We start from the raw sequence: 17,216 nt of genomic DNA on the forward strand, positions 1-17,216 counted from the left end.
CACAGCATATAAAGTAAAGGATTAAAATGATACATCTCATCATGATGATAAAATACCACATTTCACTATCAAGAATATGCAAGTAAATGCTCTTTGGCCAAGGTGTCATTTCACTGTGGCATTTATTTGGCACTGCTGCACCCCATGGACTAGCATCAGAGATGGAGGCACCCACTGCATTGCTGGGGAGTGGTTGATCATACCCCGTCTGATCAGGACCAACTAACCACTAAACCTTACACCCTGAGCAAGGTGTAGAGAAGTGCAAACTCATCCCAGCTCAGAATTTTGGAGGCCAGAGTACATACCCTGGTGCAACAGGGATGAACAGTAAAATGTGTGACAGATGCTGAGGTTAAGGAGTCTCGGCAAACAGAAACTTATCAAAGAGTCAAGAAAGACGTGTTTATACTTTCCTTTAAATAAGATCATTTGATACATCTTTGGCAGATAAATCATCAAAAGCTGCTTAACTGAAACCAAATGCTTTTGCATTTTAAAAGTCAGAGAAGGTTTTGATGTGCAGGATGAACTTACTTGAATTACAGCTGTATAGTTAGCTGGAGTAAATACCGGGCTGTTATCGTTCACATCAGAAATATCCACGTTGACCGTCACAGAGGAAGACAAAGGAGGGGTGCCACTGTCTCTTGCCTGAATAACTAACGAATAACCAGATATCTGCAAAAAGGTGAAAATATTAAATCATCATGAAAGCGGTCCTAAATTTTAACTCATGTTCTTTACATCCACTGCACCACCTACCATATTCTAAGGAAAGATGTCTGGCCTCATTACCTTCCCTGCCCTTTGTATAACATTAGACTGTTTATTGCCAGATTGTGTCCCAAACTCTATTTTATAAGGCTATCAATAAACCTAACACAGCTTCACTGTATTAAAATATCTTTACTAGATGATGCATTCCTGAAACGAAGGGACAGACATGAAAACAAAGGACGGATAATATCCAAACTCAGCCTAGATGTCAGCTGGGATATGTGACCTGATTCTATTTAACTTATGGGTGGTTTCCAGGATAATATATGTTACTTATTAGAGGAAGCCTCAATTTGACACAGTGTTTCTGACACGGTGATGGAGATCCAACAAAAGTTCACAGACAGTTGGCTTACACACACTGAAAAACATTTGGAATCACCAGGGACAACACATCCTCTGTAGCAACAGGCTCTTATCCACCATTCAGTAGAAGATAAGGGAATTTTTGAGCATGCTTGTTTGCAACAGGCAGAAACAAGTCAGCATAGTGTGGGCTGTTCAGTGCATCCCACCAGCTGCATCACCCACGGGCCCTCTACATAGGGATGTGCACGTGCGTGAGGTGTGAGCATATATGGCGATTTGGAAGAGATCTGTGCACAGTTTATGGATGACAGTTTGATTTTATGAACTACATCCTTATGTCGGCCTCCTGTCTTACGACCATCTTCATGTAGTGCTCCATGCTCCCCAGGGAGAGCTGCCGACACGTCTGCCAGTGAAACCTTCAGAGGGGTGGAAAACAAAGGATGACCTGTGTATGAGATAAAACACCCGCTCCAGCCTCTTGGAGTGGGGCTGGGGAAAAGCATGGTCCCGCAGAGGGCAACAAAGAAAAGTTAAAGGTATTTTTTAGGGTGGGGGAAATCCAAAAGGACACAAAGGTCAAAGCCGTTTGGGTAGGAGGGAAGAGGACAGGCTAAATGTATGAAACAAGGAGGATCTTCTGGGCTGTGGGACCAAACTAAGTAAAAAGGGAACATTTTTAGGTAGTTTATAAGGAGAAGAAAGGGTGCAATTTGCTGAGTGTGTAGTGACAGAGTCAGGAGGAAAAACCCGTAACTATGGAAGGTCAAGAAACTGAGGCAGAGCATTAATAATTTTTTTCCCCTTCAAGCTTTAATTTTTACTGCTAGTCAGGATTGACACCTTTGTGGGATCTTTCCCTAATTTTGTGAGAGTTTGTTTTCATTTCCATATATCCCAGAAAGGCAAATGGCAACAGACATGGTTTGTACATGATTAGAGCTCTGGAAATGAGTTTCCTTAAACTGCTAAAACCTGGGAGTCAGCACTGCCTTTGGGGATCTACAGCAGATGGGGCATCATGTATCATTTCCCCTGACGAGGTCAGAGACACTTGTGTCTAGGAAATGTGCCAAGGAAGCAAAGGAAAAGACAATATTACAGCTCACTTTAACTGAGAGAAACTTAGAAGAATGCAGATCCGAGAGTTGGCCTTAAACACGCACAGATTGGTGAGGGTGAAAGTGTGTGTCTGAATGCAGACACATATGCATATATCTCGTAGCTATGCCAAATGCAGAAACCAAACACAATCATGCTAAGAAATTAAGCCTGTGCCATATAAGAAAACTACCTAATAGCAAATATTCAACAAGCACAGCCATTATTACTTCCTTGTCCTCACCAGTCTGCAGTATAGTCGTTCTGCCACCAGCCACTGGCAATTTAATCCTGCCTTTGTGATAACACAGAAAATATATTTGCCTCTGTTTCAAGCAGTAGCTCTGCTTCCAGCAGAGAGCTGTTCCAGCTGAGCCCATATTCTGGGGATAGCAATCAGCTTCCTCAGCCGCATGGCTAGGGGGAAGGAGGCGTGCATTTCTTCATGTGTTGCAAGACTTCTGAAGTCATGTAGTACTCTCTTGCCCTGCTAGTAGCACAGGCAACTGTATTCATTTATTTATTTATTTTATTTTCCTAAAAGCTGATAATTGCTAGCTATGGCAAAATGGTGATAAATCACCCTGAATGAATAATCCAGTGAGCAAACAAAGCTGCAGACGCCGTTTAATGAAGCACTCTTTCACTTTTGGTGCAGCCTGGCTACTCCATAACATCACCTCCCCAGTGAGATGTTTTGCAGAGCACTAATTAATGGCTGAGGTCTCGGCTCGGTGCTTGGTGCCACAATCTGCAGCTCGCTGTAATCAGTCCGTTGCATACACTGCTGCATGCACGTGCAGGAGAGAGGAGGCAGCTCATTAACACAGCAACAGCTGCCGGTGGCACTACAGGAAAAATCCTGAGGCTTTCTTCCCCAACCTGGCTTCTGCGGTTGTGTTGGTGCAGGATGGGAGAACTTCCAGGGCAGTTGGCTTGCAAATACAATTGGGGATAGGGCTGGGGTGGGAAGAAGTGGAAGAACATTTGAAAGACCTGCTGGAGCATCTTAAGCTGATTGCTGCAGAATGAAAAGCAGCTTCTTCACAACTGGCTAGCAGCAGAGTTGAAATCAATACACATCTGTAAGTCATTGTAAGTTAAGAAATCCCACGTGTCTTACCCTTTCTCTATCCAATTTCTTTTTAACTTTCACGAGTCCCAAGCCAGGATCAACCGAAAATTCATTGTCTCGATCACCACTCACTATGGAAAAATGAATCTGGCCATTGGAAGGACTGTCCAGATCTTCCGCTATCAACTTTTTTGAGAGAAAAGTGAAAATTAGCAAAACAAATATTAAACCATCTGTATGCTCCATTAACTGCTCAATGACCCAAGAAGCAGGACTCCATACACTGTCAGACCAGTCACATCCGAACCACACACCACCACTGCATCAAGCCAATCAGCTTGTCACAGAAGACTCTCCTTGGACCTTTTCAAAACTCTAGCATTAAAACATATAAAAGGTTTTAATCTCAATGAGCTATATAACAAATGGCATATAACATAAATACAATATATTTCACTGAGAAGTTGAATTCTGTCTTCCAGTAAAACACACTTGTTTTAAGCTGGCTCCTGAATTACACCTTAAACATATCATTGCTCTTTGACATCATATAGGGGAAAAAAAAGAAACATTTGGTACTACTTTTTTTTTTTTTTTTTTTTTTTTTTTGAGGGGGGAGGGAAACAGGCAGCTCTTGGGAAAGCAGTAGCAGATGCAGAATATTGGTTAGAGAACTGTTTGGGTGATTCAAGATGCAGTAGTTGCCATTATTAGCGCAGCAGTATTTTACTAAAGGTCAGGCAACAGAAGGCCTCATCCTGCCTAAACACGGCACTCACCATTATAACAGAATCACCGACAGCGGCGTCCTCGCTGATGACTGCACTGTAGACCACCTGGCTGAATTTTGGCGCGTTGTCATTAACATCTGTCACATTCACATTCACAGTCGTAACAGCGCTCAGGGCTGGAGTACCTCCATCTTTCGCTTCCACTACTAAGTAGAAATCCTTACACGATTCATAATCCAAAGCTTCAAAAATGGAAATGGCTCCTTTGAAGCAAGGGAAGGAATGTCAACATACAGCAAAAAACAAATACTGTTGTGGATTAAGGGATTTGACTGTAGTAAACAGTACAGCATGCTATTTATCGCCACTGCACAAACACAAAACATGTTGTTCCATCTTTAACACTGCCCAGTCCAATAAAAATATTTGGTCAGTTTTCTGCTGCTGTCATTTGATTAAAGAATCATGCCAATTGCACTTGGGTTGCCTCTACCAAAAGGACCTTCAAAGACATGAAATAATTAATGGTTTCTCATGAAAATAACTTTTATTATGCCAGTACTGTAGATGGAGAAGTGGGTGCCGTATCCATCCATTTGCCTGGGCTCATGTACAGAGCCCGTGGGAGAATTGGATGCAGACTCTGGAAATCAACACTGACAAATCAGCAGAAATGAACTCCTACGTAATTAACTTCTCATGAATTAAATACTAATAAATGTGGTATGAATCCCTTTGAGAAATGAGTTGTCTATCATTTATGTGATTAAACAGGGACTTCCTCAATAAACTAGGTTTAAAAATTTTGGGTTCCTGCACCACACAACCAAAACTAAGATTATCTGTAACTTGACTCACTCTCTCCTAGACCTCTTTTGGCACAGAAATGCTTTTTATGCATGTTCTCTACTTGTCTTCCATGTATGCATAACTTTATCAAGAAGGGGGGAGTGGGTCGTGCACAGATTACTAGTGATGACTTGAAGGAGGTGATACTGGGCATGGCAGGAAAGACTTAAAAGCAAATCCATAACCTCAGCAAGCCAAATCCTTTTCAGTATAGACTTATCAGGAGAAGGGATGTACAGGGCTTAAAGGTCATTTAGTCCAACTGCTACACAGCAAAGGTCAGCTAAACCTAGTAATTTTTGAAGGTACTCATTTCTAATGTTCTTAAAAAACACCAGCAATATCACTTTCCTGTTCTTCTTAGGAAATGTATTCAAGTACTTAATAATCATTACAGCTAGGAATTTCTTTCTGTCATTTAACTGAAATAATCCAAATGCAATTTAAGCCAATTCAAAACTTCTTTTCTCATGAGTGGACACAGAGAACAGTTTATTCCCCTGCTCTTTGTGGGTACTTTTACATAGGTAAGTACTTTGAATACTATCAGCATGTCTTCTCTTTCCTAGCTTAAATAACTTCAATTCTTTTAGTTTTTCCTGGTAAGCCTCATTTTATAAACCTCAGATCATTCTTCTTAATCTTGTCTGGGCTCTCTCCAAATGAATCCTACCTTTCAGCGTGACTTGCTGAAAGCAGAAGCCCTGAAGAGAAGCTTCCAAGTGGCTAGCAGGGAGTCCCCACTGATAAATGGTGTGAGAAGCATTATTTTTCAAGCCCTGATCAGGCATGCCACATCAGTACCCGGCTGTCTGGAAACTCGGCTCCTGCCTCTAAACCGATAATAATGGAGCTGTCACACATTAATGAATAATAAATAGTTTTTTTTTTTTTTTTCCCTGTGTGATTAAGCTTCATTATGGGTTTTTATTGATTTATCTCCTTGGCTTCATTGTCAAATGTGAAGTTAAGTATTGCTGTCTAGGCGTATTTATGTTTAAATTTTGTTAGCACTAATCAACATTATGAAGATAGGAGACAACACACAATTATGTTATGTTAAGGCCCTTATATGTAAGGCAGTAGCCTCCACAGAGACTGGAGAGAGATTTTTGCACACAGTAATGTAAATGACACAATGCATCATTTTGAGATTTTCCAGGTTACTGGTTATTACAGCTGCACTCAAACAAGTGTTACCTTCAGCTTTCAAAATCAAGACTATTCTGCTCAGAAGCTCTGGTGGTGGATTTGCACTGGTCATCCTGAATGGCATAAGAGTAAGGGCATCCACTACAGGAAACACAGAAGCATCACCCCATGTGGAGCAGGGGCAGAGGGTGACTGTGAAGGAGTGGCGGGTACGAAGCGTCAAGGACTGACCACAGCCCCCATTCCCTGTTCCCCTGTGCTGCTTGGGGCGTGGAGGTGGGATAGGGTGGACTGGGGAAATGTGTTTGTAGTTTGCTTTTAATTCTCACTGCTCTAGTCTGTTAGCAATACGCAATAGATTATATTAATCTCCCTACACTGAGGTGTTTTTTTTTGCCTATGATGATAATTGGTGAGTGATCTCCCTGTCCGTATCTCAAGCCATGAGCCTTTTTCCATCATCTTTTCTCCCCCTGTTCTTTTGAAGAGGAGGACTGAGATAGCAGTGCAGTGGTGCTCTACTGCCCATCGGTGTAAAACCACAGTGATGTACAACCAAAAAAAAAACCCAAACCAGAATGGCTGAAGTCAACTGTCAGACAAGACAAATTAGGAACAAAAAATGGAGAGCAACTCTTTGTTCAATCAGATAATGACAGGACAAGGGGGAATGGTTTTAAACTAAAAGAGGGTAGGTTTAGATTAGATATAAAGAGGAAATTCTTCACTCTGAGGGAGGTGAGGCCCTGGCACAGATTGCCCAGGGAAGCTGTGGATGCCCCATCCCTGGAGGTTTTCAAGGCCAGGCTGGATGGGGCTTTGGGCAACCTGGGCTGGTGGGAGGTGTCCCTGCCCATGGCAGGGGGTTGGAACTGGGTGGACTTTAAAGTCTCTTCCAACCCAAACCATTCTGTTAATCTTGTCAGTTGAGCTATACAGAGTTGTATAAATCGTGTGGTCACTGCCTGGCAAGGTAGGGCTGCCAGCTATTTGGTGCTGATAGTACTGTCTGATGCTTGCTGTGGTCCAGATCTTTACTCAGCTGATAGGCAGTTAAACATTACAAGTGTACATTACTGACAGGACTGCAGAGTTTGGCTAATGGGCTGTCACAACTATGCTGACTTCAACAGAAATACTAATGGAGAAAGCCATTCTCCACTCAAGTCAGGGCAACTGAGTGGGACTGTAATTTACATCCACATCCAGCATAGCATTGGTTTCTAACTATGCAACTAATTTCACATTGACAAGCTCTGAGTCTTTGTCCTTGGAACTTTTTTTATGGTCCAAGAGGTTTCTCCAAAGCACTCACATTTTTTCCAATGCTTTCATGTTGTATTACAAGTAAGAGCCAGTTTACAAACCTGTTTTTGAGTTTATCCTGAACTTCCCCTTCTCATTCCCAGATCTGATGAGATAGGTAATCTCAGCATTAGTCCCAATGTCCTGGCTTGTAGCAAAAACAGACATGACTTCAGTGCCAGGTGAAGTGTCTTCAGGTACAGTAACGAGATAATCTCTTCTTTCAAAGACGGGGGGATTGTCATTAATGTCTAGCACTGTAATGGTAACCGTCGCAAATGAGGACAAGGTCAGCACAATGCTCTGATCTGAGGCCTTTACACTAATGTTATAGGATGACTGAAGCTCTCTGTCAAGTGGATGCTCCAAAATAATGATCCCTGATGAGCGGTCAACTGAGAAGTAACCATCTGCCGAGTCTGCGAGGGAATAGGTAACTTTTCTGTTTACACCTAAAAGAGAAGCAGATGTGAAAATGATAATGTGAAATAAAAAATATTTTTTTAAAAAAGCAAAACAACCTTATCTCTAACCACCTAATGGAAAACCTAAGGAAAATCTGCTATCACACTCATTGTTTCCAATTGGTGTGGAGCACATGGAGGTAATGCTGTACCTGAAGGTACAGCATTGCTGAAGGGTTGGGGGATCAGGACATGCTCTTCTCACATGTCAGATCTCTGTGGATGACTTGAGTTCCTTCCCTCATCATGATGCTTTTTAAAATGATCACTTTGCAGAAGTGCTGCATAACGAAACCTGAAAGTATCCAGATTGTTCCTTGCCCCAAAAAGCTTACAACTGAATTAGGTAAGACAGGCAGAATACTGAAAATGGAAATGTCTCAGCGCACATCCAGAAGGAATAGAAATGTATTTAAGGGAAAAATAAACACATAAAAATTCATCAGGTGGCACAGAATGTACTTGCTACCAGTGCTGCCTTGATTCCTGTGTTGAGAAGCAAAACATTATCAGAAGATGATACCTTTTAGACAAAAGCTTCATCAAACAGCTCCTGCAAGAACATGGACATTATAGAAAGAGAAGTCCCCCGCTCCCCCAGTTTAAGAGCAAAAATTGAATTGTACAATAGCCCATGTTTTTCAAAGCCTGCCTGTATTTCCCAATACATAACAGTTATCCTCCTGGCTGCTGAATATGTAGATCCATGCTAAAGTTGCTAGTAATAAGGCCTGAGGGGAAGGTACTGACTTGGTTGTTTGCTGTACTACAGTGGGATAGCCATTTCAAATCTAATTAAATGTGAACACAAATGCAACCTCACTCAAGCTCCCTTGGTGCTGGTTGTGTCTGTGCTTTGGTCCTGGGTTCTCTGCTAAAAGATTATAACTAAAACACAAAGATCCACTAAACTGGAGTGTCTCTGTTTTTAACATCTCTCACTTGAGCATTTGCTGCCCTTTTTTGCTGGAGAACAGACCTTACAAGCCTGACATTACTCAGATGAACAAGAGCTACCAATCCCTTCTAGGCATATTTTGTTAATTTAAAATTTGTGACAGTATTATTCTGCTTTCCAGCAGCAAAGCATCGTAGAAATGACTGATCAAAAGCAGCACAAATCACATTTGTTTTCTGCTTGACGTAGCAGGAGTAGAGCATCCACACAAGGGGGAGCTGGGAGACTCTTTTCTTCAACCATGCTCACATAAAAGCTAGAGCAACTACAAAGTCCCAGACCCTACTCAGATAGCATTAGGAATTACTGTTTGGCCTCCTAAGGGAATAAAATTTTTATGCTGTGCTTGAGACACCAGAGGATATTTCAAACGTCCAAATGCCTTTAGAACTAAGAAAAGTTTAAATGCCAATATTGTAATGAACCAGATTTTTTTTTTTTCCCCACAACATCACAAATGTAAAAACTGCAGAGAAGCTCTCCTTCAGCAAAGCATACGAGGCAGATGAGGAGACTTTCTGTCTTACACACTAAGAACTGAGCTCAGCACACAAGCTAGTTGGAGACTGTTGTGTGTGTTGAGACACCTAGATCCCGAACACCCTGCAGCCTGACGGAGACCATGCTCATATCTTCACTTCAAATGCACTGCCACCTGACAGTCAACTAAGGTGACCGAACCAAAGAAGGAATAAAACCCTCTGGAGGGTGGAAGGTTTTGAAGGTCTGAACGGCTGGAGATATGTCTGCATTTCTGTCAGGATCTCCTTCTGCTAGAAATCCTCCTCTAACCTCCACAGGGACAGAACTGACCAGAACTGTTAATGAGCTGTTAATTGGAATTGATCCCTAGGGATGCTGGAAAAATGGATTTTGCCTGATTAAGAGCATGCTGCTGAATAGCCAGCTTACACACACACATCTCAACGTTAGAGCTATTTAGAGTTATGTACTTGGATCTCTTGGTATCTTCCAGCTTCTATATAGAATTAAGCACTTCTCTTAAGCAGGGACCTTAACACACATCTTCTGTGCCTACGTGCCTTTGACTGCATGAGAGGCTGAGATTTGTCTTGGTTTTTCTCCGGCATAAAGACCCTGTTTGATACTCATCACAGTGTTTCTTCCCACAGAACTTCCAGGGGTGTGGGTTATCACATAGCAATCTGTCCGCATTAATAGATTGATGACCAAAACAGTCTTATTTTTTCCCACAAGACCTGGAAGAAAGACTCTTACAGGTGAATTTATAATTTTATGCATTGAGATGGAGAAAATCTGCGCAGAGGGCCTGATCTGGGACAGCCACAGGTACCACTCCTTGGTGGCTTCCAGCCTGAATGCAGAGGCACAACAGAAAGAGAAATATCTCTACATAGAAGAGAAAAATCTCTACAGTGCTTAATGGGGCTGCAGCTTAACACTTGTTCCTTGGAAGGACAATGAATTCAATGAAAAGCTGCAGCAGAAACAGCACTTTGGAGGAAGTGTTGTGTTGTATCAGTAGTTGTCTCCCCTCAGCTTCCTGGCTCAAGTCAGGAAAATAAATGGGCAGGAGGCAAAGATGAGTTAGAGAGTTATTTCCACTGAAATCCAAAGTACTTGAGTGTTTAGGGTTACCATATGCCTGGACAGAAGCATCCACCAGTTCATGTCAGTGGCAGCCCCGCTGTGGAGTTGATGGTAGACTCTGCTGTGATTATAAACTTTTTTTCTGTGGAAAGGACACAACTGCTCCAACACCACAGTTCCTGGATTGGTAAAGAAAGCAATCCTCCCACACTGCTTGCCCACAGCTGTTGGGGGATTAATGTTTGCAAACTGTGTTCTGTCTATTCACTTACTCACTCAAACTTCTCAGATTTCTAAGGTGCCAATCACAACCATAAGCTATTTGAACATGGAAAGCTTTGCAGGAATTACTATTCCTATAGAAGGATTGCAGTATATTTTTAAAATAAAGGTAAAAGCTACCGCATTTTACATTTAGACCTGTATTAGCATATGATAGAATATTGCCCTTTGCCAAATCTCTGGTGTGAAGAGCTTGTACAACAGCCATCTAGTACCTCAAATGTCATCCTTCAGCAGGGATTTTTCTAGTTTTCTTCTGTATTAAAACAAAGGAACATATACTGAATGTCACATAATAAGATCTTCTATGTCATTACTGCTTTGAATAGAAACAGGGAAATAAAATCTTTCTCTTTATAATTAAGAAAATCAAATTGCTCCTTGTCTAAGTCAATTGAAAATGGTGGAGTTACAACACAGGTTGATCCAGATGAACATCACTAAAAGGCTGAGCATTAATACACAAGGCACAATCCCCATATGACAGTGAATTTCTGCAGTGGGCATTACCTGCTTACTGCATCACACATGATTTGAAACTTATACATATTCAAGACCTTATATAGTGTGTTACTCCTCTCTAGTTGTCGTCTGTCACCTGAACTCATTTTTTAATGTTTTTCCCCAAGTATAGCTAGCCCACTCATTCTTGTTTATCTGTGGAGAGTGAGACTTAACTTTGTTGTCTGCTCACTTACATTTTGAAAACCTTGGGAAAGAAAAATAATGGCAAGCATTAAAAATAAACAAACAAGAAGTAAAAAAGAAAAAGTGTCCAGAAAGAAAGCTGTAAAAATTGTTATTGCTTATCAACTCAGCTGTTAAGTTTAGGCATTTTACCTGATTATTTATTGTGCTTTGTCCTTCTTCTGTTTCATGGTGTGATTGTTAACAGTGGCACCTATCATATTTTGTGATCAACTAAATGTTAACTACAACACCAGTTACTGGTAGTTAGAAGTCTACAACTTCATTAACAACAAACAAATACTAAACCAGATTTTATAATTCTCCATCATTTTGAGATGAAAGGGAGAGAAATCTTGACAAAAGTACCTTGCTGAACTCTAGAATAATTTTCAAGTTATTTTTTCAATTTAAGCAGAAAAATCTAGCCAAGTTCAATCCATAACACTGCTACTGAGACATGCTTTCACTATGTTGTTCCTTTTCTGTGGAGAAACAACAGCTTTAACTCCAAAAGCAGTTTTCTGGTTTGGTTGGATGTTGTCTTCTTCAGTAGGAAGACAAGGTCTTTCTGACTGGCTCTTTCCTTCTTTCCTTCTTTTTTCTAGCAGGGATTTATATAGCCGAGGGTGTGGGCATACACAAGTTTGTTTCCATCCGTGGTCCTGAGTGCTTCACTTCTTCATGATTATCAGGCATAAGCTTGGTTATGTTTTCGAAGTGACGAGAGGCTATGAAGTAATTGGAGGTGTAAACACCATTTGGATACACCTAATTTAGAGTTATGCTGGCTGCAGTAACACTGCATCTGACAATACTGGGCAATTTATCACTATGCTGAAATAGTGGTGTGTAGCAGGAGAATGCATATATACGTATGTATGCATCTATGCATATATATACACACACATAGACATAAATATGTATGTTTCAGTGGCCCAATTCAAACACAGGCCTTATTCAATCAAAGTAATCCAGGAGGTGCAATTCTTTCTGTTTGTCATGCATCTAGTTCTCTGACACCATGTTGTTAATAATGTCTTGGAAATCTCAAAAATAAAAGAAATTAATGGGAACAACAAAGTATAAGGATAGCACCTAGGCCATATTACCCGTATTTCTTTCCTTTCTACCTGGCCTCTTAGGATGTTGCAGAAGGAAATAAGAGTGTTTTGATGACTTCTGCTTGCTGAACACACACTAACTCTGAGCCATCTCAATACACAGATATACATTATTGTAATGCAAGATGGGTGCTTGAGTTCCCCTGACTACCTATTTGCAGCTTTAAAAATCTGACCCTTTGAAGGATTCAACAATAGGGTCGCATAGTCTGACTGCTAGCAGGATTGGGTCTCCTAAGTGTCAAGGCGTGGGAAGCAAAATATGGAATACGAAGTAGGGCTTATTTAGGTAGAAACCTGAGTTTTCTACAATAATCCCCAAACACCTTGTTTGTTTACCTCCTAACACTAGAGAAGTCTCAACTCCACTGAGTCTGACTATCATTTTTTATTTGGCAATTTTTCCGGGGCCCAAAGTGCAGCATCTCTGCATTCCTCAAAGTGCTCCTGACTTTATTAGAAGGTGAAAGCTAGGTTTTCTCCTGAACAGCTTTCTGAGTTAACTTGAACCTGTACATGTCCTCAGGACTAACCAGTCTGCCTTGGCCAACCTGGTCTAGTAGAAGGTGGCCCTGTCCATTGCAGGGGGTTGGAAATAGATGATCTTTAAGGTCCTTTCCAACCCAACCTGTTCTGTGATTCTATGATGACAGTTCGGGGCTCTTTTATAATGCAATAGTAGCTAAAACTTTTTTTTTTTTTTTTTAAACTTAGCTGGGGAGGATGTAGGGCTTTGCTCTCCCACTCTCCCTATGCAACAAAATTCAAATGCTTAGAGCACCTTAAAGGAAGGAGGAGTAGGTACATTGCTATAGGCTATTACTTTTCATTGAATAAACCCTGGGGTACAGAGCACAGAACCCAGTCACCCACCATGCTACAGAGCAATTCTCACTCGTGTTTTTTTTCTCCAATTCCTGAAACCTTTTTCAAAACAGCTTCAGTGATGATGGAAAAGACCCTCTACTTCAACTGTAACCTGAGTCTGCATAACCCCTTACTTATGCAATGTTGTTTTGAATAGCCTCAAAAAGAGGAACAAATAATTCAGGTCTTCCATATCCTGCATTAGTATACTATCCCCTGGACTATTTTATAAGGCAGTGGGGCAAAGAGGTGAGTAAATATACAAGAAGCTCCACATATGTTTTTTAGAGAATGAGCCTTCCTTGCCATCTTTTTTATAAACGCTCAAACAACATCATCTAGCTAGCCGTGGCTTCACTGCTAAAGCTATCTACCTAGTAGCTGGGTTTTATTACCTCTTCTATCCTATTATTTGTGTTATCCTTCTTATGCACATTTCAATCTTCATTTTCTTCTTTTTCAGATCCTGAATGCCTCAAAATTTTCCAGACCTGCTTTAAGGGACCTGCCTAACATAAACAAACCACATTTGAAGCAGAAGTTTGTTGTACATTTGCTTTGCCAGCGAATGTCAAAATCAATGTTGCCTTCAGTATTTTCATGTGCCATTATGCATTATACAGAAAAGTGCTCTTTAATCAGGTTGTGACTGCCTTGCCTGCTTCTCTGCGATCTCACCTGGCAGCACTTAACTCTTCCCTGTGTGGCCCAGCTGGGTGTGCAACAGGCTCACTTGCCCTAATTCCTTCAAGAGCAAAGCCCGTTGCTGATACAGCTGAAATCTTGACTAATTACTTCCATACATGTGTTGCTGGAAATGGTCACCACTGAACCACCTTGGGTTGTGCTCACTGACACTTTGATGCCACTTTCTACAGGCAAGTGTTTTGTTTCATAAACCCCAGAGTGCTATGTCCCTTGGCCATTATTTTACAAGTATTTAGTTTTTATTCTTTTAATTGATTCTTCAGTTTTCTTGTTGACCCAATGAGAGTACAAGAAGGAAAATAAGGTATAATACTTTTCCTGCGCAACCCTCCTGGGGGTAGATACACTCCAGACTGAACTGACTGAAATCTAAAGGAGAGTCTACATTACCATTCTTCCCTAGGAAATAAAAAAAAATCAAAAACATCTCTTATTTCCTGTGCACCTGCCTTACAAGTGTACATGGTAAGGGATTTTATTGTATTTTTTGGCAAACTTAGTCTTTATTGAAACATCAAAATTCATTGAGGCCTAAGACTGCTGGGAAAGCATCAGTTTTGTCATAGATTTATTTCAAATCCAAGTTAAAGCTTTCCATCAGAGGCATAAAGCAAATGGCACTCTTCCCCCAGTTCACCAGTTCCCCAGCAGCCCACCGTGCAGATGATGGGACACAGTCTGCTCCCCTGCACTTAGTGGTGGAGGGCAGGGTTAGAGAGCAGATGTCTCCCAACAAGAAGGTCAAATGACTTCCCCAGACGGGCTCAGTCCTTTCTGCCACAGCTCTTTCATTTTACATGAAGAGGTGAATAATTAGTTTCCCACACCGAGAACCAGGCCGATTAAAAGCTTGATTGATTAAAACTCTCCACATTAAAGGTACTAATCAGAGGGCTACAGAATCTGTCTCATAAATCTTGGTCCAAAGAGTATTTCACTCTACACAACTCTTTAAAAAAAGCACAGCCAAACTCAAGCACAATTGACCTGTATAACCTGTATGTATAAACTTAAGGTAGCCTCAAGTATTATCCCAGCTCCCTGAATTAGGCTTTCAACACCCATTTTTCCCTCCAACCTACCTGAGTACTGCAGCTTCAAATACTGAGTTAGTTTCTGACCATTCACAAAAAAAAATCAGATCTCTGCTTTTCCCTATTTTTGTCACAATACGTGGTAATTTTTGCTTTTTGTTCAGCCTCCTTTTCTTTCCCTAAATGAGCCAAGGTCACGTGTACCCGTGCTACATCAACACAGCCTCGAGGGGCATCACACAGCCAACATGGGACCCACGTGTCCTGGACAATGTGCCCAGCTCTGTGCTGTGAGGCTTGTAGGTTTGCAACCAGCTCAGTTCATCTCATTCTGAGGCTCTACTCCAAGCACACAGTGTACACACACACACACTGAATACTCAGTTCATAAAATTGCCTAAACATAAAAGTTTTCCCAGACAGCACTGCAATCTTTTTGCTGCCTGCAAGCACCATAACCTGCTTTAGTTATAGCCCAGGAGAAATACCCATGGCCAGAAGAAGGAAAGAAAAGCTTCAGTGATACAACTCAGTACAAATCCTGCACAACTTGGGCTGCAGCACTGTATGCAGGCAATAAAACATGAGCAGCACTGAAAATGATTATGGACCTGCAATTCAGGTAGCAATTTGGGCTCCATGTTTATTTTGATGTTTATCAGCTTTCTAATTTTGTGCTTGCCACAAAGTCCCATATACGTTTCCTCAGTGTTGCTGCTCTAGCATAACCCTAATTCCTTTGAAACAGGCTGATATTGTAGTTGTCTGATGAGCTTGCTCAGATAATTACACCTCAGTGTTCATGCCAGCGCTTCTTGTGCCCTAATTTGAACAGAATGGAGTAATTTGGCACTTTGATTTGAAGACAGTGGGAGGTGGAAAATCTACCTGCTCCCCATGAACTTCTCTAACAAACTGTAAAATCAGCACTTGCCCTTCATTTCTTAGTTTGCACATATCAAAACCTGATGGTGGCAAGTTAGTAGGAAGTATTACCTTGTGGAAATATTAAGGTTTTCCAATGGAAAAAAGGATAGGAGAAAATATTGTTCTATAATAAAGTTATCAATATTTTAACAAAGGGATGTGTGTATCCACTCTCTCTTCTAAGCATTCATTTAACTTAAGATACCTAGATACATGGAGAGGTTAAATGGAAACCAGCTTGCATGCTACTACAGTTAAGTTCTCAATAGCTAAACACATTTATTTTTTTTTTCTGCTGAATACTGTAAAGCAAAATCACAGCTCTTCTTCAGTATGTCCAGGTGGTACAGGCAGTTTCTAAGCATGTAACCAAATTACAAATATATGAAACAACTTATGCTCCAGTCCTGAAATCTCCCAGAATATTATGAGTTCAGGAACTTTAAGAGACATCAAAGGCACAAAGCAGATACAACACTATTTTCCTGTTACTAGAAATTATCTTAATTATCCAGCACTGTCTGACGACAATATTTCCAGTTTTATGTTAAATGCTATTTAGTTACAGGCAGTTGCAGACCACAAATTGACTTATCTCAAGTTTTATCTCAATGGATTCTACATCAATATTCTTACCCTTATGGTACCTGGTTCTCCAAAACCTAGAGCATAAGAACTGTCAAATTTTAAGATTGATTGTAAAATGTTTCCTGAAAGTCAAAAATTGATCTGTATGATGATTCCCAGCTTCATTTATGTTTTTAGGATAACTCTCCACAGGACCCAACAGGAATATCGTATTCCATGGAGAATATCAATAATATATTTCTACTCTGTGTTGGGAACATTACACTACGTAAACTTAATCATTTTGCAGCAACAGGGAATCAGTGATTTTGGTATCAATAGAATAAATAGTATTAATAGAACAGTAATTGATATAAAATCATATTTTAGAGAACAGAGTCACTATTATATGATAGTGTCTTGTCTGATTTTCAAATCTAGTCATTAAAGGAAAGGCGTACTGTTTTCTTATTCATCCCTGTCTTTAACTTATCTTGTTTCAGAAAGAAGATGTAGCAATTAGATCATGTTTTTATTTTTTTTTTTATTTTTTTTTTATTTATTTTTTTTCCATAGCTAACCATCTTATAATGCAAAGTTGGTGCTAACAGGAACTTTTATTGACAACTTTCAACACTAATCCCTTGTGACTCTCCACTCCTTGAATGTCATCTCACCTATGAGAGAAATGGTAATTAAGACAATGGAAACGAACAACACTGGG

The 17,216-nt window shown here is 40.6% G+C and overlaps 1 protein-coding gene across 7 annotated transcripts in view; it reads right to left on the reverse strand.

Moving 5' to 3' along the window:
* Nucleotides 1-17,216, reverse strand: part of FAT3 (FAT atypical cadherin 3) — a 418,888-nt gene that overhangs the window by 49,756 nt on the left and 351,916 nt on the right. For all 7 annotated transcript variants that reach the window (XM_032196191.1, XM_032196182.1, XM_032196148.1 and 4 more), the window contains 4 exons: nucleotides 7,365-7,754; nucleotides 4,045-4,259; nucleotides 3,314-3,451; nucleotides 538-681 (listed from right to left, as the gene is read on the reverse strand). In XM_032196191.1, coding sequence (XP_032052082.1) covers nucleotides 538-681; nucleotides 3,314-3,451; nucleotides 4,045-4,259; nucleotides 7,365-7,754 — 887 coding nt within the window. The remainder of the gene's footprint in view (nucleotides 1-537; nucleotides 682-3,313; nucleotides 3,452-4,044; nucleotides 4,260-7,364; nucleotides 7,755-17,216) is intronic.

This window comes from Aythya fuligula, chromosome 1, assembly GCF_009819795.1.
Source record: "Aythya fuligula isolate bAytFul2 chromosome 1, bAytFul2.pri, whole genome shotgun sequence".
NCBI lineage: Eukaryota > Metazoa > Chordata > Aves > Anseriformes > Anatidae > Aythya > Aythya fuligula.